At 60.6% G+C, this 24,672-nt stretch overlaps 1 protein-coding gene across 2 annotated transcripts; it reads left to right on the forward strand.

Moving 5' to 3' along the window:
- Positions 1-6,434: 6,434 nt before the first annotated feature.
- LOC117648265 (tubulin beta-1 chain) lies at positions 6,435-10,242 on the forward strand. Of its 2 annotated transcripts, none has more exons than XM_034390688.1 (4): positions 6,435-6,664; positions 7,944-8,058; positions 8,619-8,845; positions 8,928-10,242. In XM_034390688.1, exons 1-4 carry the CDS (start codon positions 6,608-6,610, stop codon positions 9,876-9,878), a joined length of 1,350 nt encoding a protein of 449 aa, XP_034246579.1. In that variant the 5' UTR covers positions 6,435-6,607; the 3' UTR covers positions 9,879-10,242. The 2 variants fall into 2 exon arrangements, with proteins under 2 accessions (XP_034246579.1, XP_034246589.1); XM_034390698.1 differs by having other exon boundaries at positions 6,436-6,664; positions 7,944-8,052.
- Positions 10,243-24,672: the final 14,430 nt, after the last annotated feature.

Below are 24,672 nucleotides of genomic sequence, written 5' to 3' on the forward strand. Positions count from 1 at the left end.
CACCGGTACAGCAGTCCCGCCCACCGCGAGCGGAGCGCGGAGCGTGCTGCAGACTCGGCCGTTTTCGTCGCTCTGTCTCCCTCGCACTATTCCGGTGCTCCCTGCGAGTGCGAGAGAGAGACAGCGACGAAAACGACTCTCGGAATCAGTCTGCTGCCAGCCTCGGCTGTCCCGCCCACGACGGCGGCGCCGTGCCGCGACGTCCCAGTCGCAGCCCCCCCCCCCCCCCACAACCTGGCCGTACCAGCCCAGCCCAACCCCCTGGCCACCCGCCCCGCCCGTCGGCCGCGCATGGCACCGCTCATTTGATTATATACACGACGATTTAGGGAGCCCGGCAGCCAGACAGCCCGAAGGCCCGAAGCAGACAGCTGCCTCCGTTGCCACGCTTGTCCGCCTTTTGTCCCTGTCTTTTTCTCGTGCCCTTCCAGTCGCGTGGAAGGGCTGGCACTTCCCGTTTGCAGGTCCTTAACCCGTCCTAACCAAACTTCCGCGGAAACTGTCGCGTTTCTAGACCACTTTTGCTCATCTGAATACCCGAACCCTCAAATCCTGACGACGGTTTCGCCGCCCGAGCTTTCTGAAGCCCACTGGAGTAACGGACAGCGTCCGAACCACGCATTCCTTTCTTTTTTCCCCCGCCCGTTTCGAACTCGAACCCGCAGTTTTCGGTTGGTGACCCACCCGCCGGTCACCGCGCTCGCGGATCGAGTCGCGGATTCAACCGGTCCGACCATTTCTGGCGCCCCAGACGCTCTCCGCGGACTCCCACTGCAGCGGCGGATTCCGTGTGTCTGTCTCTCTCGCACACGCACGCAGCGCCCCGCGAGTGCGAGAGAGACGGAGCGATGAAAGCGACGTAAATATCGGGGGATTCTCTCCTGTCTGTCCGCGAGCGCGTGGGGCGCGTGGGGCGGGGAGAGCCATTCATTCGTTACTTCGTCGTTTCATACATTAATGCCGACACTCACACGCACACGCGTTTTACACCGGCATAATAAAGAAAAAAATTGTTTCAATATTTCGGAGACTAAGATTCCTCCGCCTCTCAGTAGTCTGCCTGATGACGAACCTTGGCGTCACTTGTCCATTGGTCCGGAAAGACAATGACCGGAAGCGGACAGATTTTGGCAGTCGTTGGAGGCCGCCTGGTCGCGTGCGAGGCATCAAATTCTAAGAGTGTGTACGCCCAGCCTAAAGACCAGCATGCTGTGCACAGCGCCTGCCTATCTGTCTGTCAGTCAAACAATTTGTCACTTCCTCTTCCTCCACCTCTGCCGCAGGAATCGTCTTTACGTTCCTAAAAGCTGTGCTCTCAAATGTCTGGCAATGCCATCAAAACTGTTCCGACCTAGAAAGAGCGCGGTTTCTGAAGCGTCGTGGGCCCCGCCGGCAGGCAGCCAGCAGGCAGCCAGCCCGGGCGGGCATGGGCGTATCTCCCCATCGCTTTCTGGATTATTTGGGACAGTGGGTCTGAGAGCATATCGCATCGCATGGTAGATATGGAAGACTCCCTTCCCTTGCCCAGCGACCGGAACACCTGGTGTGCGTTCGCGAGCGCGCCCTGTTGGCCGTCTCTCTCCCGCCGTTCTTGGCCGCGCGGGCAGACGAGACGGAGACGGGGCGGGGCCGCACTCCGCCGCGCCCTCGAACGCAAGCCCCTGCGATATGACGTCAAGGCTCACGGGAAGGAGCCGATCGGGGCACAGTGGGCCAGAAGACCGGTGCAGGCGGCCAAAACTCTAGACGCGTTTTCAACTCCAGAGTCGCTAAATGGGACCCGAACCGAACGTGTGACCCCACCAACGGATTGCTCTCCGAACGAGGAATCCATTGGTGGGGTCACACGCTCGATTCGAGTTCTGTTTAGCGACTCTGGAGCTCAAAACGCGTCTGGAGTTTTGGCCGCCTGCACCGGTCTTCTGGCCCACTGTGCGGGGAGCACTCAGGGGGTTAGGTTAGGTTGGATGGGGTTGGCTTACGTTGAGTTAGGAACGCCAGCAGCTGGTTGGAACCGCGGCTGCGTGACAACCGTTTCGATTCTGCTCCTCCACTGCATAATTGGCCATCCGACATGCAAGACGGCTGGAGGAATCGGTGGAAAGGAGCGGCGGCCTGCGTGGCTTCCCGGCAGTTTTCCAGCCGTCACATCGCGCTATTCGCAGACAAGGACAGGCTATTCGCAGTCATTTGTTATTCGCATTTATTGACACGGTGACCGGGTGGCGCGACCCAGGGGCCCAGAGCCGCTTCACTTGGGTCCGTACAAGGTAAGTAGGACGGGGACGGGCCGGAGGTGGGGAGGGGGGGAGCAGGCTCCATGTTGCACCCTCCATACCTGTCCGGCTGCAGCAGCGCGCTCTCTCGCACTCGCGCTCTCTCGCCGATTCCATTCTCGTTGCTCGTTGTTATTTCATTCGGCGGCAAACACAGTCCGAAGTCATTCGAATACGAACTTGTTATGTTTTTCTCTACGCCCTGCTTGCGCTTTTCGGAACCCGTTGGTTTTTCGCTGTGCCTGCCAGCCTTGTCTGGCCGCCTGCCGCTCGGCCTGCCGCCGCGTGGTTCGCAGTTCGCGTGCGCGCGCGTGCGCGGCCGCCCACGGACACACACAGGTGAACATGAAAGTCGAGGAAAAGGGAGCGAATTAATGAGAATAGATGGGGCCCCTTCTCCGCGCGTCACACAACTGGGGCCACACAACTGGGGCAGGGCAGCCCCTGGGCAGCCTCGCCGCCGACGGACTCTACCTGGCTGGGGGGTGCTGGCTTGGCCGGGGTGCGGCGGGTGGCACCCTAGTGGCACCCCGGGGACGAGGGTGCGGACGCCAGGGGGTGGGGGGAGGTACGGTACCGACAAGTACGGACACGTTACTGCCGCCACGCACACATCTCCACCGTGGACAGCCTATACTACAGTAACAAAAAAAAAATTAAAAAATAACCGTTGCTGGTTAAATGTAATTCATTTGAAACGCGTCAGAAACTCGCTAACTATGGCGTGCGCAGGAGCCTTGTATACTTAATAAATTATTTGCCGGTCTTAAACGTCGGGGAAGAAGAGTCAGTAAAATGATATTGTTCGTCGTGAATGTAATCAGTCTCCATCTCTGTACTCGCCTTAAAAAAAGTCGATTTGGAACAAATAGAGACACCTCTATTTGTAGCACGGATTGAGGTGCTTCCGGACATCATTCATCAGAGCCAGGAGCGCGCCGCCATGCCATGCACCGAGATCCTGACCGGCACTAACGCCTCCAGAGGGCAGGCAAATCGGTGCTGCCCTCAATCGAGCAGGCCGATGCCGAACACTGCATTCGTCGCTCTGTCTCTCTCGCACCCCTGCGGCACCCCTACGGCACTCCCCGGGAGTGGGAGAGAGACAGAGCGACGACTCTCGGAATCCCACTAATCCATACACAGTGTTGCTCTTGCTCTCTCTCTCCCTCCGCCTGCCCCTTTTTCCTCGGCTTGCGGTGGTCAGCGCACTAAAACGGATCGATGGACGCGGTCAGCGGCACTCGCCTCTCTCGCACCCCTTCGGCACGCCCCGGCTCGCCCCGGGAGTGCGAGAGAGACAGAGCGACGCTGTTCGGATAACCCACTCCCTCGCGACGTACACGCAGATCGCGAGGCCGCGGATCATTCTGTGACATCCCGATTCCCCACCCCGAAACATTCGTTACTTTTCGCCCAACCCAACCAAACCTAATCTGACCTTACCTAACCTAACCTGGCCGCCGCCTGTTGGTTTTGCCGGCCGCCTTTTTCCGCGGTACTTTCTAACCCGATGCAGCCTACGACAAATCCTTGCGGCGAGCCCTGGCGGTGCCTGGCGGTGCCTGGCGGTGCCTGGCCGAGGCGGATGGCGGGCCAGCCATGGCGCACAGCTGTCGCGGGGGGATATATCTGCAACGTTCCTGGACCGTATAAGTCGTCCCGCTTGTATAAATTTCAGCCCCCCGCGGTCGTAAATTAGAAGAAGTGCCTTGCGGTGCTCGCAGTGCAGGGCGCAGGCCAGGCGTTCCAGGCTACCCTGTGCGACCGCGTCCCCGGCCAGCGCGGCCCATTCCAAGTCGCCCCTCGTACGACCGCTCCGACCGCGGGGTGGCAAGCACCCTTCACTCGCAGAAACGCGTCAAGATTTTTTGGAAAATAATGGCTGCGCAGCGACAGCGCGCGCATCTTTGAACTCCATCGAGAGTTTCTCCGAGGCACAGCGAGGCAACAAATAATTTAATTATTTTTTCAATTTTTTTTAAACGGGTCAAGTTTTTGATTTTTTTTCTCTCCGAAGGTTTGCTCAAGGGTTTGCTGCCGTGTTCCTGACCGGCGGGTCCGCTAGGCCATGCCTACGCCCGTGCAGCCGCGCCACTCAAGAAAGATGGATTATGCATCGGTCGATGAGTATTGATGCGGATGCGACCGCCCCGACGGCCCCGACCGCCCAGGCGCCCAGGCAGAGGACGTCGACGGCCACCGGCCACCCTCCGCAGCGCAGCCCAGCGCAGCCGGCGACTTAAACGGGGTAACGCGGGCGGGCGGCGTATCGCGCGGACTTCGGCCAGGTCAACGGCAGCAGGACTCTATAAATTTGGCGGCCGACGCAGAGCGCGCAGAGCCCTGCCGGGCCGAGGCCTAAGTGAGATAAGGTCGGTGTGATGCGGTGTGGCGGCTCGGCGTGGAGTGGGCATCGGTGGCGCTGCCTCCTCCACGGCCTCCTCCACGTCCACGGCCTCCGCCACTGCCCCGCACTGGACGGGCTGGGTTCGGAGGACGGGCGAGGACGGCCGTGGGGACTTAGCGCGGCGGCGACGCCGGGCGTGGGCTTGAGCCCCGGCCTGAGCCCCGGCCTGGGCCGGCCGGAGGCGTGCAAGACCATGCAAGACCGTCTTCCTGCTGGCGGCCGACGGCCCCGGACGGCGACCCTGAACCGCGAGACGCAAAATCCCGACAGTTTTGCCACAAGGCAGAGTTTTTCCACGATTCGGTGGGCTTTGCTCCCTCCCTGCGGCAAGCTGAGGTTGGCAACCCTTTCGCCTGGAGGGATCGCCTTCCCCGTGGGAATTCCCCCAAGTCAAGTCAGTCGCATAGCAGGCCCGCTACCCGATTGGAGGCATTCTTTGCAGCAGCTGCTCCAGCCCCGCCGTCATTTTTTGATGTAACTTATTTGGCCCCTGGAAAAATAAAAACATCCTTCGTCTCTGCTCTGTGACTCTACGACCTCGCGCGGCCAGACGAGGCCAGGCCCCCAAATGTACGCCCCCTTGTCCTTGGCCGTTTCTAGCGGCGAGGAGGACCCCGCCCAGTGGCGACACCGCGGCGACACTTGATAGCGCCGAGCGCGCTCAGCGCAATTTGGACTCTCCGCCCGGCCACTGTATGAAAGCCATTGAAACAAACTGGCCACTTATGTCTTCCGAGTGTCGGTCCTGTCGGTCTCTCGGCGGCGCAGCCATGGCGCGGCACTCTCGGGGTGGCGACGACGGCCACGACGGCAGCCCGCTCTTTCCTGGATTGGTCGATGCGGAGGCGTTCGAAACGGCGCGCCGCCACTGCCACCAGCGCACCGGCCTACGTACGGGCTGCGTCCGGGCGGCGCGTCCTCGCCGTGTCGCCGGCCGTGGCGAGGCACTCCTGCGAGGCACTCCTTGGAGGCGGACGTCGTGCACGTCGCGGACGCGGCCCCGGCGACGGGATGGCCGCCGAGTCGCCGCCGTGCCGTGGGTGGAGCAGGTTTGGTTCGCCCGCTCCTTCCAGCGCCGGGCCCCCGGCCCCCGGGTACCAACCGCTGCCCACCAAATGTCCCCGCCGTGGGCGTGACTTCGATGCAGGGCGGGGCAAAAGCGCTCGACAGATGGAAACAGAAAAAAAATGCCAACAGGGTTTTTTTTGCTTGGGATTGTTTTTTTTTGTAATTGTCAGTTTTGAGCACGGGAAAATACAGTAATGCTGTTACAAACTTAGAAAAAAAATCTTTACGGCCACCGCCCACAAAAAAAGACAGCACACGTTTGATTTTTATCTGCAGTGAGTCGCTGTCGAAAACAGTTAGTAGGTGGATCGTCTTCGCTCCTCCGCCCTCTGAAATCGGTCCCTTGGTTTCAGCATGGTTTCAGAGCGCCCCTGTCGAGTGATTCCGAAGAGTCCGTCTCTCTCGTATCCTCACGGGACGCCCCATGAGTGTGACAGGGACAGAGCGACGAAACGACAGTCGGCAGCTCCGCTCCGCAGCGCGTAAGTACGACTTACCTGCATGCTCGCCGCGCGCTCCGTTCGAACGTCCCGCCGGCCACCCTGGTAGTGCCTTCCGCGGCGCGAGGTTGGCAGTCTGTGGGCTGACGTCATTCCGCGCTGCCATTGGCTGCGCGCCGGCCAATGGGCGGCGAGGTGGAGGGCGGTGGAGGGGGTGGCGAGGCCTCCTGGCCGGGCCGCCGCTTGCTTCCAGGCACACGCAGCGGCCAACTCGAGCGTCGAGCGGAGGCATTCGAATCGGGCCACATAGAAAGTCCGTTACAGTACCGGCGAAGCTTCACTTGGTCTCAGGCGGCCGTCGAGCGCGTACCTCTCTCCTTTCGCTCCGCTTAACTTAATTCGTATTTATCACCATGAGGGAGATTGTTCACATTCAGGCCGGACAGTGCGGCAACCAGATTGGTGCCAAGGTGAGTTTGGAGTTGCTGTTCCCGGTGTTGTGAACCGAGCGCTTGCCGCCCCGACGCCGCGCTGTGCCGCCCGGGCTGTGCTTGTGCCTGCCGTGCCTCAAGACCCAACGGCCGCAGCCCTCGGATTACCCGCTGCCTTGGATTACCCTGGAAATCGTGCCCCAAGTGGATAGTGACAGTGAGGCGTCAAGTGCCCTGTGCTTGTGTTGTGTGCTGTGCGTCCGCGGACTCGCCCTGGACTTTCTGGCCGGCTGGCTTTGCCTCTGCGCTGGCCGCGGCCGAGCCCTCTGGCTCTGGCTCTCGGACTCGAGATTGGTGGTTTTGAGTGCGGTGGACCTAACTGGATCGCGGTCGGGGTTCGCCTGCCTCCGGCTTCGCGTAGCTTGGCGCGGCCCGAGCTTCGCGAAACTTCCCGCGGCTTGGCGGTGTAGTATCTGTTGCTCGTCCGCGACCTGCGCGATGGGCGGGCCGCTGGCCGTGTCTGTGGCCTGCTTGTTGTGGGCCGGGTTCTTTGTCTGCCGCGGCGGTTTGGCGCCAAGCTGCGCGGCCGCGAAGCCGCGCGAAGCTCGCCGACGGGCTGACGGTTGTTGTGGCCCTGGGCTGCGCTGGGCTTCGCGCACTTTGGCGGGACGGCGTGGCGTGGCGTGGCGGCCGCCGCCGGCCGGCAGTTCGTTGCCCATCGCGCCACGCTCCGCCACGCCCTGCCCGACCTGACGCCGGCCGGCCGGCGAGTTTGATCCTGCTGGAGTATAGTGCGTCCGCCGCGCCGTGCCCCATTTGACGCGTCGCGGCTGTCAGACCGCGCTAGACTAGCTGGACTCGCGTCGTCGTCCAATGCGTGACTTGTCCGCGGCCGCGACGTGTGGTTCGTTGTGTTATTCAGTGTTGGGCTTTTATCTTTGCTTCGGGGAAGCGGCCCGCCCTGCAATGGCAGTGTGGCGAACAGCTGCGCGCCTCGCGCTCGCTATGCAGCTGACTTGCCTTTACACCTGGCTTGGGCTCGACTTGCCCGGACGAGTCGGCAGTCGGCGCGGCAGCTGTAATTTCCGCTGTCAAGTCCTTTTCCTCCACCGGGCTCGGGGACGGTCCCTCCGCCGGGGCGCGCGGTCGCCTTCTCGGAAGCGGGAGGGGGAGGGGGTAGAAGGGGAACCTTGGGGTGGGGGAGGGGGCGCTCCTTGAAGTGCCCGGCTCCACCCGCAGCAGCTGTTGACGCATCCTGTACAGCGCGTTTACCTAACTGTTGCACTGCAATAATTTGGTGCCCTTTGTCTTTTTTCAGTTCTGGGAAATCATCTCAGACGAGCACGGCATTGACCCCACTGGTGCCTACCATGGCGACTCCGACCTCCAGCTGGAGCGCATCAACGTGTACTACAATGAGGCATCGGGTAAGGGTAATTGTCGCACTCTTTGTTCATTTGAGCTAACTAAATAACCTACTATAAGCTGCCTCTAACTTACTTTATTTGGGCTTCAATTGGTTTTGGTCGTTCTATTTTAACCCCTTGTGGCAAGTCTTATGTCTTTGCTCTTGGGCTATGTTATAAAATTTCAGAAATTTTAACAATTGATCAATTCTAACGAATTTGGCCTAAGGCAGTTGGTTATTAGCTTAAATGAGCATGGTGCATTGCTCCTTTCCAGCTTTTTGCAAAGTCACTCCGGAGTTTTATGATTCCGTTTTTATATCCTAACATGCTGTTGAAAATTACGGCTGGCTGGTGTGGGTTCGTTCCCCTTGCAAACGTCTCTCATGCTTAACTTTTGAGCTGCGTAAATTTAAGTGGGTTTGGTTTTTCCTTTTTTCAAGTTCATTATCATTTTCTCAAGTACATAATCAATCCATTCATTCAGTGACATTCATAATCTGGAAAGCGAGAGTAGAATGTGAGATTAAAGGGCTCTATCCTACCCGTATTGTGTGGATTAATTTTCTGCAAATGTGTTGGGACAGGTGGCAAATATGTGCCTCGTGCCATCCTTGTCGACTTGGAGCCTGGTACCATGGACTCTGTCCGCTCTGGCCCCTTCGGTCAGATCTTCAGGCCAGACAACTTTGTCTTTGGACAGAGCGGAGCTGGCAACAACTGGGCCAAGGGTCACTACACAGAAGGTGCCGAGCTGGTTGACTCCGTCCTTGATGTCGTGAGGAAGGAGGCTGAGAGCTGCGACTGCCTTCAGGTAAATATTCTTGTTTAATCGGCAAAGACTTGTAACTTATCCAAACTTTGTGAACCTGAGGTTAATTGTTAATTTGTTGCAGGGCTTCCAACTCACCCACTCCCTTGGCGGTGGTACCGGCTCCGGCATGGGCACCCTCCTCATCTCCAAGATTCGCGAAGAGTACCCCGACAGGATCATGAACACATACTCCGTCGTCCCCTCCCCTAAGGTCTCAGACACCGTCGTCGAGCCCTACAACGCCACCCTCTCAGTCCACCAGCTCGTCGAGAACACCGACGAGACCTACTGTATCGACAACGAGGCCCTGTACGACATCTGCTTCAGGACGCTGAAGCTCACCACCCCCACATACGGAGACCTGAACCACCTCGTGTCCCTCACCATGTCCGGCGTCACCACCTGCCTCAGGTTCCCCGGTCAGTTGAACGCCGACCTGCGTAAGCTGGCCGTCAACATGGTGCCGTTCCCCCGTCTCCACTTCTTCATGCCCGGCTTCGCTCCCCTGACGTCGCGAGGCAGCCAACAGTACCGCGCACTCACAGTCCCCGAGCTCACCCAGCAGATGTTCGACGCCAAGAACATGATGGCCGCCTGCGACCCCCGACACGGACGCTACCTCACCGTCGCCGCCGTCTTCCGTGGCCGCATGTCCATGAAGGAGGTCGACGAGCAGATGCTCAACATCCAGAACAAGAACAGCAGCTACTTCGTTGAATGGATCCCCAACAACGTCAAGACTGCCGTGTGCGACATTCCTCCTCGTGGTCTCAAGATGTCCGCCACCTTCATTGGTAACTCCACCGCCATCCAGGAGCTGTTCAAGCGTATCTCTGAGCAGTTCACCGCCATGTTCAGGAGGAAGGCCTTCTTGCATTGGTACACTGGTGAGGGCATGGACGAGATGGAATTCACTGAGGCAGAGTCCAACATGAACGACCTGGTGTCTGAATACCAACAGTACCAGGAGGCGACCGCAGATGAAGATGCGGAATTCGACGAAGAGCAGGAGCAGGAGGTCGATGAGAACTAGAGCCAAGGACTCTTTATCCTGACGCTTTTATCTTTCCCCTTTTTTTTACTTTTGACATGTTTTTTTCTGCACTTTCCATTTTATTCTTTCGTCGCCTTCTTCTTTCTATCATTCTGTCCTAATTTCCTCAGCTTTAAGCTGTTAATGTATTAATGTATTTTTCAGATGTGTTTTGTACATGTTCTGTATGCTGTGTCTTTTTGTAAAGCTTGTCTATGAATTCCCAGCCACATTCCTGGATACTGCAAAAACGATGATCTGTACTGTAAAGACTGAAAGCTTTATCGTGGCTTGTTCTCAGTTAGCTAAAACTCAGCCTTGTATGTGACTGCCAACGCATTAAAGTGATGGGCTGCAAAAATTACCTCACTGTTTTCCTTTCTTCATTTCTCCCCACCACCATAATCATAAGAACTTACGACAAGTAAAAGATTGAAACGCACCCTTCATTCTAGAAACCCAAGTGAATTGATAAATCAATGGCACAAATTCACCTGTCTCTGAAGTGAATCATCTGGACATGGAGCAAGCCGACAAATAAGTTACTCAATCCTTTCAGCTAGAACGGTCAAGATGACCATAGCGTCCCAGCGCTCCAAAGGGGCTCTTCTCTCCTGCAAGGTGAAAGGGAACATTGCAGTTCGTGTTTCAACACGCCCGCGCGACGTTTGGCTCACTGTAAAAACGAGACACGCCCAAAACGCCACCGGTCGGCCCGTTAGCGGGTGACGGTCTTGGTCCTACAGTCCGCCCGGCCCGGCGCTCTGCTTCCGAGAGTCGTGTTCGTCGCAGTCACTCTCGCACTCATAGGCAGCCCGTACAGGAGCGAGAGACAGCGACGAAAACGACTCTCGGAATCAGACTACAGTGCCACAGAGGCGCACCGCCACACGGCCTGCTCTGCTGGCCCTGCCCCGCTCCGTTCTCCCATCGGAACGCGTTCGCGTTCGCACGGCCCCGAGCCGGCCGGCAGGGCCAGGCTGCGCGCCGCGCCATCAGGCACTATGACGGCGGGGCCGCGTCCGGGACGCACGAGTCCCTCTCCCTGTCAGTCCCAGGGCATCCCGGGGCTGCGAGATGCGAGAGCCAACAAAGCGTCTTTGGCGCCGCGGCAGCCGAAGCCGAAGGCGCCTCGCACGCGGCCACCCCGCGCTCCGTCGGTACTCCGGTACCGCTGGCTCCGTTTGGGTACTCCTGATGAGTGCTGACAGGACGGCAAACGAGAAAGTACTCAAAGTACTGCCTAGTGGTAATCCACGCCGCACCGTTCCAATGGGAATGGGTACCTTGGGTACCCGGTACCCTAGCCGGCGTAGCGTAGCGCCGGCAAGGGGCCTTGCACCGCACCGCGGTCGGCGCCGAGACTCCGGAGGGAAGACATGTTTATTTGCATTTCTCCCTTGAGGTAATCACTTTATTTGGAATAACCGCGGAGACCGACGGGGAATGACAACCGCAGCCACGCGTGTGTGTTAGGTTGGGTTAGGGCTTTCTGCGTGGAGGTTGGCGCGGACTGTCTCTGACATACGATCGGACGCGTCAAAGCATCTCGTCGGGCGTGGCACCGGCAGCGCGGCTGGCGGTCCAACTCGCGGAGCGGGGCGCAGGACCTGGGGGAACGAACTTGGCGTCTCCCGGCAGGTACACTGCACTGTCGGTAGTTCGGTAGGCCCTGCCCGCCGCTCATCCGCATCGTGAAATTTGAGGTGAGTGTGGAGGCTGGCTGCGTTGATTGCCTCGACCGTGATGTGGTGCGCGGCTGCGCGGCTGCCTCGGCGGTGCGGTTTGGGGGAGGGGCCTAACACGCCGCGGAGCCCTGAGCCGCTGCGCCGTGCCGTAAGTCAGACAAAACAGGAGAGGCGCGGCGAGGCGCGTTGGCCCGCGTGGCCCGTCGGGCCGGGCGACTCTATCGCGGCGCGGCCGCGTCCGAGGCGGCGACCGCGCCGTCGGCGTCCTCGAGCACGAGGAGGAGGCCGTCGACGCGCAGCGCACTTCGGACGCGGCCGCCAGGTAGCCGGCGCAGGGGCGTGGCGGCGTGGCGGCGCAGCACGGCGCTCTCCGTGGACGTGAGCAGAAAACGCTACGCTCACGCTAAGTGGCCGCAAATGAAAGGATACCCGCCCGCCCCTTCACTTCCTCCGAAGAGAGGAGAAAAGAGGACAAAAAATGTAAAAATAGACTCGGTTCTCGTGGCGGCAGTGAGGAGGAGGAGACCCTCCCGCCGCCGCTGCTGCCCAGGGGCCCGGAGAGGCGGCAAGGTGCGCACCGCACAGTGGGCCAGACGACCGGTGGAAGCGGCCAAAACTCTAGACGCGTTTTGAGCTCCACAGTCGCTAAATGGGACTCGAACCAAACGTGTGACCCCACCAATGGGTTCCTCGTTCTGAGAGCAATCCATTGGTGGCGTTACACGTTAGGTTCGAGTCCCATTTAGTGACTGTGGAGCTCAAAACGCGTCCAGAGGTTTGGCCGCCCCCACCGGTCCTCTGGCCCACTGTGTACCGCGTGTCTCTCTCTCTCTCTCTCTCGCACGCGTGCAGTTGCGCCCTGTAGTGCGCGTGGAGGTCACCAGGGGGCCGTTCATGACGAAACGGGCCGGTAAACGGCTCCCCGGGGAGCGAAAGAGTCCCGGGGCAGGAAGGCAAGGCGCTATTGAATTTTGGAGTAAGCCGCCCGGCAGGAAGGTCGAATGTCGAATATGCAGCCCGCCAGCCTGCAGACTAGCACACTGCCAGACGCCTGGAGGGTAGGCATTCGAGACGCCGCAGTGTGGCGGGTTGCCGACCCGCGCGCCTTACGGGAGCGAGGTAGGCAGGCCCGCAGCTCTCCGGTGCCCTGAACAGAGACGGGTTGCCTACCCGCAAGGCGCCCGACGAACTCAACACAAAACTGCGTTGAGGAGGAGCAGGTGGTGGCGCCCGAAACTGCGGCGTCCTCCAAGCACCCCGTCGACGGCCACCTGTAGGCACCCCGTTGACGGCCACCTCTAGGCACCCCGTGGACAGCCACCCCTGCAGCTGACGGCGCGTCGGCATGGGGACACCACCGCGGCCGTTTCGGACGACGGCTGCCGGCAGTGTCTCTTAGCATAATGACGCACTCCTGGAGGCAGTGGGCGCCTTCATTACCCTGGTTCCGCCTGCTCCCGAGGCTGAGCGGGGCACGGCGGCACGGCACTGCAACGCGCCCGAAAAGACAATCGTCTTCGTCTCCGTCGGTCTTTACAGTGCGGGCGGGGCGGGGCGGGCAGCCCGAAGGCTTCCGGAGAGCTCGCCGGCTCGCAGCGAGGGCGACCAAGGACACTAGATCACTCGGCACTGCTCGGCGGCGGCAGGGACGCGGAGGCGTCTAATTGGGCGCGTTTTTGTGAAACGAGTCGAACCCTCCGCCACGCCTCCACGTCGCACAGTGGGCTAGAAGACAGGTGGATGCGGACAAAACTCTAGACGCGATTTGAGCTGCAGAGTCGCTAAATAGGACTCGAAACGAACGTGTGACCCCACCAATGCATTGCTCTCCGAACGAGGAATCCATTGGTGGGGTCACGTGGTTCGAATCCCACAAAGCGACTCTACAGCTCAAATCGCGTCTAGAGTTTTGTCCGCCTCCACTGGTCTTCTGGCCCACTGTGCGACGGCCGCGCCGTGTGCTCCAGGGTGTGTGGCGCCTCACATCGCGGACCCGCAGGTTAGGTTTGGCTGGGTTGGGACGTACTGCGAGAATCTCGGTTCGCACACCAGTGTGGTCACCAGGGCCGCCAGTTCGGCGGAAGGAAGCCCCGTGCGCGTTTCCGCTTGCCTCGCCTTGCCTACACTGCAGAATCCGTTTCCCCGGCAGTGGAGGGTGGGGGGTGAAGATCAATTTCAGGCCCAAGCACGCATGAAGCCCCCGAAACAGTCTGTCTGCCGAGCACGGTTCAGTTAGCACCGCCTCAATTGTCGCCAGGACCACGACGAGCACGAGCTGGGGGAGGGGGGAGGGGAGGGGGGCGTCCATCGCGACACGCCCCTTTCCTTGGGAGGGGGCTGCCCTTGCTTGTATTTCTTTACTGCTTCCTGCCGCTTGCCCGGTGTGCCCCCTCCCCTCTTTTTCCTCTTGGCGTTGCCTACCCACCAAGGCGCAGGCCCTCCTTGTCCGCGCAGGACGCGCGTGGGTGTCGCCGTGCTGCTTCGCTCAGCCGCCTTCCGCCTTCCTCCTCCTCGCCCCGCCCGGCCCCTCCCCACCGCGCCGAGCCGAGCCGAGCCCAGCCGTTGGCACATCATCATAGCAGTGCACTCCCAGAACGACTTGTGCAGTAGGCGTTGTCACGTTGGCAGGCTAGGCGGGGTTTGGGGGGTATTGCCCCAGAAAGGGTCCCACTACACCACCCGAAAAAACAACAACAACCGCATGAACATTCCGCCCATTTGCCAACTGAACGAGGAGGAATTTCCGCGGATAAATGAATGGCGGAGCTCGACCTGACGGTGACCAGCAAACAGAGCCCCACGGGGCCCTGGCCAAGGCCCTGGCCATATGTCCAGGCTGTGTCCGAAGCGCGGCGAGAGGGGGAGGGGGCGCCTGACGCCATCCTCGTCCTGGCACTGCTCCGAGTCACCGTCGAGGCTGCTTCCGGCGCCGTGCCGTGCTGCGCCACGCCGCGCCTTACTGGAGGTGAATCACTCTGCGGGTCGCGAGGCGCGAGGCGCGGGTGGAGAGCAGCAGCCAGAAATGGGCGGCCGGAGCGCAAGTCGATTACTCTCGAAATGGATCGATTCGAGATTCGACGCGGCGGTGGCGCTGTCTTTGCAGGGACTGCCGGAGGACAACAGCAGCCCCGACCATCCGGCTAGTCGGTGCACGATCAGTGGCGACTTAGACGGCCTTTCTATCGATTCATTAGCTAAAACAACAAAGACTTGGTTTAATGGAAGTTTTCCAGTGTAAGCCCGTGCCGACGTCGACCAGATGGCCGCGGCGGTTTGGACGCGGGGCAGCAGCAGCGCGAGCAGCGCGGAGGTCCAGCAGTGCCACACACAGGCCTGCTGGCCTCCCCCCTCCCCTCCCCCCGCCCACCGCCAGCGACTGCTTTTTGATTGCCGCCGTGTGCCCCCGATGCGGGCAGGTGCGATTCCAGGTACGATTCAAGGTGTGATTCCAGGTGTGCGTCACTCGTCATCTGTCTGCCCCTGACTCCCTGACGACCAAACCACGCTCCGAAATCCGTTAACAGTGGAGGCATTGCGTGGCTGCCTACCCTGCAGTTGGCAGGCGCGCCGACGTCCGGGTGGACCGGCTTGAGCATCTTGTCGTTCAGTGTCGCTGTTTGTGTGTTTGCGCTTTGGCCGCGCGCGCCAGGCGGCAAGCCAGGAGGTGGGCAGTCCAGCGGCGCGGTCTGTCGGCGTGTCTGTGTATCAGATCTGGTCGGCCGGTGCCAGATCTGGGATCTGGCCGTGGGTCCGCGGCGTCCGCGGCCCGTGCATGCCAGTGCCCGTCGCGTCGTTGCAAGCCCCGCGCCAGCCAAGCCAAGCCAAGCCTACTTCTTCACTTCAACTTTCCCCTTCCCCTTCTGCCCGCGTTTCTCCCCATAAGCGGACTACGCCCATCCCGCATCCTGCCCTGGCAGCCCTGGAGCCCTGCCCATGCGTGGCGGTGCTCTGTCTCTCTCGCACTCGCGGCGCGCTCCGCAGAGAGACAGCGACGGAGCGACCGCCGTTCGGACGGCCCTACGCTCCGTTACGTCCACCACGTCCACCACCGACACGATCAACTTGTGCTCCTCGTTACACCTGCACGGCCTGCAGCAGCTGGCGCAGATGGCGCGACACTATGAGTCAAGGACCGTCATGGACCCCAGCCTCGTCCGGGACGGCCTTCTCGGCGCGGGCAGGCACCGCGGCGGCCAGCGTCAGCGCGTCAGCCCGGGCCTGCACGCGTTTTGCATAGTCCGCGCAAATCGGCGCGGCGCGCAGCTGGGGTCTGGAATGCCCAGCCTGGAATGCCCACGGCGGCGCCGGCGAGCTCCAGGGCTGCAGCAGCCTGCAGCCTAGCCTGCGAAGCCTGCGGGACTAGGACCCCCTGCCGCGGCACACAGTGGGCCAGAAGACCGGTGGAAGCGGCGGAAACTCTCGGCGCGTGCAGAGCTCCAGAGTCACTGAATGGGACTTGAACCGAACGTGTGACCCCACCATGGCTCTCCGTACGGGGAATCCATTAGTGGGGTCACAAGCTCGGTAGGCGCAACATCTTTTTTCGCAGTGTTGGCCCCCTCGACGCCGGGCGTGCGATGATCTCGCCGGGCAAGCCACGGAGCATTGCGCCTCCTCTTGCTGGAACCAGCGAGCTGTGTCAGAACCGGGGCCATCATGGAATGGAGGACCTTGACCATGGCAACCGCGGGCTTGCCGGCTTGCTGAGAGCACCGAGAGCACCGAGAGCTCGGCAGTCATGACGGGGCCGTCCTGCAGCGGGGAGCTGCGGCAGACCGGCCAGGGACCGTCCGTCAACCAGCAACAAAAAAGCACCCTTCTCTTTACGAAAAAAAAGGTCTTCAAATTTCTTTCAGTAAGTATTTTTACAGAAATATTTTTTGGGGGTTCAGATTGCATTATACAGTATGTAGCTGACACTCTACATTTTAAAAAAGATACAAACTATTTCGCTCCGGGAAATCGGGCCCTTCCGAATCGAGGCTCGCTGGAGTCCTGCTGGAGAACCGGGAGCACTGCGGTCGTGGATGCGCGCCCTGATGCCGAGTGGAGTACGGAGCGCGGTCCAGATTAGCAGTCACGTTTCAGTTTCACGCGAGGCCGAGAATGCCCTCAAATAGAGGGCGGCGGGCATCCGGAGGCGTCCAGAGCCAAGCCAGAGCCCAGCCAGAGCTAGAGGCTAGCCAGAGCCCAGCCAGTGCACGCAGGACGGAGACTCCCCCCCCTTTTCCCAGTTTGTGAATTGCCAAAAAAAGCTGGTGGTGGGTGCATTGCCCGCAAAAGCTTCCGTCATTAGTGAGTCATTCGCAGTAGGCTCGACAGTCAGTCAGACAGACAGACGGGCAGACAGGCGGCTCGGCGCTGGGCTACGCTGGGCTACGACCATAGTACCAGAGAAATCCTGACCCTTCCCCGCGCGGTGTCGCGCCATAGCGCCGGAGAGCCAGGGCAAGCCAGGGCGTCAGTCACAGCGCTCCATCCGCTGGGTCTGCTCTGTCGGCGAGCCGCCTGCACATGGCCGGCACGGCCTGTGCGGCCTGCACGGCCAGCCTGACGGACATTCATGCCGCCATGCGTCATTACGGCCCGGCGTCATGAGGATGAATTATGGAAGTGCCGCGGTGCCTCATAGTGGAGGAAGAGAGAGAGGGAGAGATTCGGGATGCATCCATGAAACGAAAATGTTCTCCGGGGAGGCTGCGCGGTCTCCGAACGCCTTTCCCACATTTAATTGCTACAAGATGCATCGACTATTCATCATACAACGGTCACCTAGGCAGCGGACGGACGGACAGGACAGACAGACAGACAGACAGATAGACAGGCTACGTGTTTGGTGAGGGGGTGGTGTCAAAACGGGGGACAGGACAGGCCGCCTTGTTTGCCGGGGCAGCAAATAGGAACGGTAAAGCCATGAAGCCCAGGCCTGCCACTGCCTGCCACCGCCGCACCTTTTGAAGAAAATAAATAAAAAGGTTTTGAACTCGCCGCCACCGAGCGACTCACCGTCACGACGGCGCGGCGGCACGACCGGCCGCCACCGCCTTCTAGCCTCTCTCTTTGACCGGCGCGTTAGACAGGCGGTGCGAGGCGAGGGCCGCACAGTGGGCCAGAAGACCGGTGGAGGCGGCTAAAACTCTAGACGCGTTTTGAGCTCCACAGTCGCTAAATGGTACTCGAACCGAGCGTCTGACCCCACCGATGGATTCCTCGTTCGGAGAGCAATCCATTGATGGGGTCACACGTTCAGTTCGAGTCCTGTTTAGCGACTGTGGAGCTCAAAACGCGTCTAGAGTTTTGGCCGCCTCCACCGGTCTTCTGGCCCACTGCGGCCCGCTAGCCCTAGTGTGGGTGGCCGGAGTCACTCTCGGGACGTCCTTAAGCGACCCAACACGCGGCCTCGCAAAAAGGGGAAAAGAAAACACGACCTCAGTCATGGAAATGTCAGGTAAACTGGGAGAAAGCCCCCAGCACTCAAGTTCTAGTGTACGCTCGTCTGGCGAGGTGCTCCGGTTGGAACGGAACTGTGTACTCCGCGGGGTGCATTGCGAGAGCGTCCTGGTGGGCTGGCCTGAGCCTCCGTCTTCTTCGGCGACGTCGCGGTCGCTGCGGCGGGCAAGGCGGTGGGCGAGGCGATTCGCGGAGGCGGCAATGCTTTAGCGTAACGACAGCACCGCAATAAATAAAATGAAAATAAACAAAAATAAATACAACTAACAGGCCCGCGGGCAATGGTTCCCTCAGTTGGTCGTTTCAACGAAAGTGCTTTCTGTTCGACCTCGACGGCGCTAGCTCAGCTGAGCGAGTGAAGACCGAGGCTCCTTCGCGTAGGAGCGCGTACCGCACCGGAGTACACACACTTTGCCGCCGGGCTGCCGGGCTCCGCAAAAAGCCACCCCGACTGCCACGTAAATTTCTCATACTGCCCCGTCTTGGTCGTCTCGGTGGGAGCGAGAGCAGGGAGAGCAGGGAGAGCAGGGAGAGCCCAGGCGCGGCCCGGCCGTCGGCCTGGTCGGCCCCGGGGTTCGTACCATTCAAGCATGCTTCAAGCCGCCCGGCCTTCAACCACGGGCTTTACTATCAGCTGCGACTCAATTCCGAGAGAGAGAGCTCGGCGGATGGTTTCGAGCGTGGTGGTCCTGCCTCTCTCGCACCCCTACGAGCGAGAGAGAGAGAGAGAGAGAGAGAGAGAGAGAGAGAGAGAGAGAAGAGAGAGAGTACTGGCGGCTTCCCTGGATAATTCCGTGTCCGTCCGAGTCTTCATTGTGTCTCGCTGTGGGCGCTGGGGGCGCTGGGGGCTCGTGGCGGTTAGTTTCGTCGCTTCGTCTCTGTCGCGCTCACGGGGCGCTCCGTAGGGGTGCGAGGGAGACAGGGCGACGAGAGGATGCGTCGGTACCAGGCGGCAGAGCGACGCAGGGCGACGCAAGGGCCTGCACTGCCCTGCAGGGCTCGTCACGGAGACATGCCATCGGACCGTATTTTTAGTCCTGCCCCTCGTCCGGGCCCGCTCGTACTCCTCCTCCTCCTTCTTCTTCTGCTTCTTCTCCTCGGGGAGCGCACACCACACACACACACACACACACACACACACACACACACACCACGGCCACCGCCACGCTTCCAGGACCGAGAGAGATTATTTTCGCACACCTTACACCCCGGGCCTGGCCGCCTCGCGTCTGAAGAATGGTGCTCACGTCCGAGGGCAGCCAACCAACAGGCCGATCCGGCATCGCGAATACAGCGGAGTGCGAGAGAGACGGCATGCGCGGCCCGTGCGACGGGTGCGACGAGTGCGAGAGAGACGGGCAGCATCCCTTTATGGCGCGCCCGAAACACCCATGCCGTTTGTCTTACCCCGCGTGCACCGTGGGGCCTCCAGCCTTGCCCCCAGCAGACTACCCGCCCCGTCTCTCTCGCACCCCTGCGGGACGCCCCGGGAGTGCGAGAGAGACAGGGCGACACTATTTGGAATCAAGGGTCCGCTAGGCAAGCCGCCTGTTTTGCCAAACCCGCCTCTGACGGGCTGTCTCTGTCGCACTCACTCGTGGGGTTGCGCGGCGGGTCTCCGACGACTTCCCCAGAGTCCGATTCCCTCCGCGTGCGACGCGAGGTGCTTGTCTTCCTCCGGAGCGAACCGCGGGCCGCGTCCAGGGCGACGGCCTTGACTGCCGGCCCTTGTTCTTGTTGTTGTTCGGTTCGGTAAATAAGTAAACGGCGAGGGGATAGCGAGTCGGCGTGACGGCCGCGGGCGGACCGGGCGCGGACACACCATCGCTCTGTCTCCCTCTGTCTCGGCCCGCCGCGGGGGTGCGAGGGAGACAGAGCGACGTCGGAAGCAGCCTGCTCGCAGTGTAGGCCCGCGGCGAAAGGGAAAGGCATTGCCGAAATGGAGCGAGTCTCTAGTGTAGCGTCCACCTGTCCAGCACGGCGCCCTGCACGCCCACGGCGCACAGTGGGCCAGGAGACCGGCGGAGGCGGCAAAACCTCTAGAAGCACTTTGAGCTCCAGGGTCGCTAAATGGGACTCGAACCGAACGTGTGACCCCACCAATGGATTGCTCTCCGAACGAGGAATCCATTGATGGGGTCACACGTTCGGTTCAAGTCCCATTTAGCGACTCTGAGCTCAAAACGCGTCAAGAGTTTTGGCCGCCTCCGCCGGTCTTCTGGCCCACCATGCGGCCTGCCTGCCTCTTGCTCGTGGCGGTCTTAGTCCTCTTCATGGCGGGGCGGCCAGAGAAACGCGCCGAGGCCTGTGTTCCCGACGTCCACGACGACGAAATCCCTTTTCAGTGCAGACTCCGTGCAGCGGCAGAGGCCGGCCACCGGGTGGTCGCCGCCGGACTCGTCGTCGTCGGGCTCGTCGGAGGATGAGGTGTTCGTCACGTCGTCTGCGGACCGCTTCCGGAACGGCGCGTCGCTCCGTCTCTCTCGCACCCGGCCGCGGCCTGCGGAGTGCCCCGCGAGTGCGAGAGAGACGGAGCGACGCGCCGTTCGGTATCGCCTTCCGCCGATGCTGCCCCCAAATAAGGCAGCGGGCCGCGCCGCCCATTGACAACACGCCATGCTGCGCACGTAGCAACGCCGTGGCGCGCCGTGGCCGGCAGACTGATCCCCAGAGTCGTTTTTCGGCGCTGTCTCTCTCGCACCTGCACGGGACGCCCCATGAGTGCGAGAGCGACAGAGCGACAGTCTGCCGTCCCTCCACTGCAAGGACCAGGACCACTCCCATCATCGTGACACAATGCCGCGTTTCGATAACTTACACGGCGGCACCGCGGCGAGGATGTTTCTGTTCTTCCCCCGCCCTGCTTTTATCCTCCGCGATGCTCCACTTATTTTCGGATCGAAAGAGAGAGGGAATAAATCGATCATCTGACAAGCAGAGCGAGCCGTCCGGGGGACCACCGCGTGGGGAGCAGAGAGAGACAGATAGACAGACAGACAGACAGACAGACAGACAGACAGACAGACAGACAGACAGACAGACAGACAGACAGACAGACAGACAGACAGACAGAGACAAAAGACGCAGGAGGGCTCGGCCAAGGCCCGGCCCGGTCGGCCGATGCGTTCTGTGGGAGTGGCGAGCGCTGCGAGCGGCGCGGCGAAGAAGTCCCTCTTGTGGCGTTTCGGTTCGGACCACCGCGACAGTGGCGCTGTTCTGCAGTGTGGGTTCGGCTGGAGAGGTGCGCCGGGTGCAGGCTCTGACTGGCCCCCAAAAGGCCCCCGATCATCATTGTTTTTACCCTTCATGACCAACTTTTTTAATGCCTTTTAATGCAACTAGATTGGACACAGTGGCCGCCCAAAGTCAGCAAAATCAGCAAATTTCCGAGATTCGACCACTTTTTGACCAACTTTGGTCCCAAAATCGTTGCGGTCACAGGCAAAATCGTTGTGGTCAACGTCTTCACGATACTGGGCATGAAAGAGTAGGGTCTTAAGAATACTAGGGCGTCGAGGGAGGCCTTTTATGGCAACTAGATTGGACACAGTGGCCGCCCAAAGTCAGCAAAATCAGCAAATTTCTGAGATTCGACCACTTTTTGACCAACTTTGGTCCCAAAATCGTTGCGGTCAAAGGCAAAATCGTTGTGGTCAACGCCTTCCCGATACAGGGCATGAAAGAGTACGGTCTTAAGAATACTAGGGCGTCGAGGGAGGCCGTTGGCCGCAACTAGATCGGACCAGGGCCGCTCAAAGTCAGGCAAAATCAGCTATTTCTGAGATTCGACCACTTTTTGACCAACTTTGGTAAAACGTTGCGGTCAAAGGCCAAATCGTTGGTCAACGCCTCCGTACAGGGCAGAAAGAGAGGGTCTTGAATACTAGGCGTGAGGAGGCCTTTGGCAACTCAGAGTGGACACAGGGCCACCAAGTCAGCAAAACGCAAATTTCTGAGTTGACCACTGACACTTTGGTCCCAAATCGTTCGGCAAAGGCAAATCGTTGTGGTCAACGTTCCATACCCGCCCATGGTACGGTCTTAAGCCTAGGGCGTGAGGGCGGCCGTGGCGCAACTAGATCGGACGCAGTGGTCGCTCAAAATTCGGCAAAAAACGGTACTTCGGAGATTCAATCACTTTTTGCCAACTTTGTGATGGTTAGCCTAAGCGGTCTCCCCACCTCCGTGCCTGGCCAGCCGAGCCTGCGCTGGTCGCCCCTTGCGGGCGCGGCCACAAATCCGCCGCGCTGTGCGGTGGCTACCTCGCCCTGGCTGGGCTGCGTGCACAGTGGGCAGAGACGTGGAGGCGGCCAAATCTAGACGCGTTTGAGCTCAGAGTCGCTAAATGAGACTGGAACCGGACGTGCGAGCCCCCCAAAGGATTGCTCTCCGAACGGGGAATCCATTGGTGAGGTCACACGCTCGGTTCGAGTCCCATTTAGCGACTCTGGAGCTCAAAAGCGTGTCTAGAGGTTTTGCCGCCTCCACCGGTCTTCTGGCCCACTGTGGGCCAGGGCGAAAGCAAGCGCCGCGAATGCGTGGGAGCTGATGGGAGGAGCGCGGCGCATGGGTCCGCGCAGGTCCGCGTCGCCTGCGCGCTTGTCCAGTAGCCGGCCGCGCTGCGCCGCGCCGCTCCACCGCAGTACACGCGGCAATATATTGGAAAGCGGATGGGTCTGAATAAGCGATGAGCAGCGCTTCGCAAGCGCAGCCGGAGGGCGGGGAGGCCTGGGGATGCCTGGGGATGCCAGCACGACACTCTCCCTGGCGCGCCGTGGCCGGCCATGGCGACGCCGACGCACACCCTCTCCAATGCGGTGCACTTTTTAATTGCCCCCGGCCAATTTCCCCATTTTACTCCCGTCATTTCACAGTGCCGGCAGTTAGAGAGGGAAGGGAGGCCCTTTCACCGCGACTAGGTGCAGCGGGGCGATTCTCAAGAGTCTCGTCGCAGCGAAGCTCTGTCTCTCCCGCAGCGCGGCCTGCCCGGCCCGGCCGGCCTCGTGAGTGCGACAGACACAGCCAGCGCTCCGCCGGGAACGCCACGCGTCCCTTCAAGGCGCCGGCAGGCGCAGGACTCGGAAAAATCGAAGGGCCTCCGGTGGAGTGGCACCGTGCAGGCTTGAAGCGAGCGCTGCTGCGGTGGAGGCGTGGAGCCATCCCGACCCACGACGGACATTAGTCCCACGACGTCCTGGCGGCCGTCCTGGCCGTCCTGGCCGCACCGCTCGCGCTGCAAACGAACGCGCCACACTCCACCGTTAGGAGTCGCGTCGCGCCGACGGAAAAATGACTTTGGAAGGCGCGGTGCCAGGCCGCCAGCTGGCGAGCTGCTCGAAACGAAACACCTTTCTCGCGACGCCTCTCCGGTGTAGGTGCAGGTCCGGGTTGCCGCTCTACTCCGGGTTCCACCGCGCTGAACTTTAAATGGTTTAAAGCCCCGCAGGGCCCCGCAGGGCCCGTGCACAAAAGGGACATGTGGCAAAAATAATGGCGGAAAAAAGACATAAAAAGTGATGCCGTTGCTCGTGTTGTGGATGTGCGAGGCGGGGCGGGGCGGGGCGTAGCTAACAGCGCGGATCGAGGAGGGGGCGTACTCAAACTACGTGACTGATTTAATTTTATGGAAAAGGGGGGGGGTGTACCACGCCCTATCCCAGTGCGGCGAACACCTCACAGTGGTGGGTGTCAAAGTGACGTCACTCTGATGTCATTTCATGAAAGTGGATTGAAAATCGCCCCTCCAGTTTCGTGCTCCTTCTTGACGTTTCACGTCTGACTTGACGAAGGTTCGACGCCCGTCACCCTGACGTTGATTCGACCCTTTTCTGGGAGGGTAGGCGCCGTGGACGAACCCAGCAGCGTGCGGGGCGTGGCGGGGCGGCGCGGCGTGGCAGAATCGTGTCACCCACACGTCAAAACATCCCGTGGAGAGAGAGGCTCGAGACATGACGAGCGACCCGGCGATTTTTCATACCCCGATCTGCGCCGTGTACTCCACGTGTACTCGTGTCCGTCTCGTGCAGCGCAAGCCGAGCGCCTTTTTGCCGTCGGCCGGAAAAAGGGGCAGTAAAAATGTTTGATTGATTCAAAAGTTGCACGCTGTGTACGCCCGGCTCGCCTGGCTCGCAGACACACTTCGCTTTCCGTCGTCGCTCCGTCTCTCTCGCACTCGCGGGGCGTCCCACAGGACCGCAGGGGTGCGAGAGAGAGGAAGCGACCCGCTGCAGTGCAAGCTTGGCACCAGCGAGCAACGCGGAGCAGCGCGGAGCAACGCCATCTGCAAGTCCTGCACTTGTCCTAATCTCTCCTCGCTGCTACTCGTTGCCAAGCAAGTTTCATATCATGTTTTTGTTTCGTTTTGTCGTTGTTGTTCGCGGAGGAAAAGACCAAAGCCCTCCATCTGTCGGTGCTGGCAGCCAGACTCCGCGCGGACGGGGGTGTCACTGCAGGACGGTTTCTCTTTGCTCTGACGAGATGGTGTGTGTGTGTAGGCATGAGGCAATGCGTTCGTCGTCGGGTTTCCCTCAACAACACCGCGCGTCGAAGGGAAAAAAAAGACGAAACAGACGAGAGTCGAACCCGGGTCCTTAGTGTTCCAGCCCGACGACACTACACCCTCGGCCATGGCGACGCGCCACTGCTGCACGTGCGCG

This window comes from Thrips palmi, unplaced genomic scaffold (assembly GCF_012932325.1).
Source record: "Thrips palmi isolate BJ-2018 unplaced genomic scaffold, TpBJ-2018v1 HiC_scaffold_10, whole genome shotgun sequence".
In the NCBI taxonomy this organism is placed as follows: domain Eukaryota; kingdom Metazoa; phylum Arthropoda; class Insecta; order Thysanoptera; family Thripidae; genus Thrips; species Thrips palmi.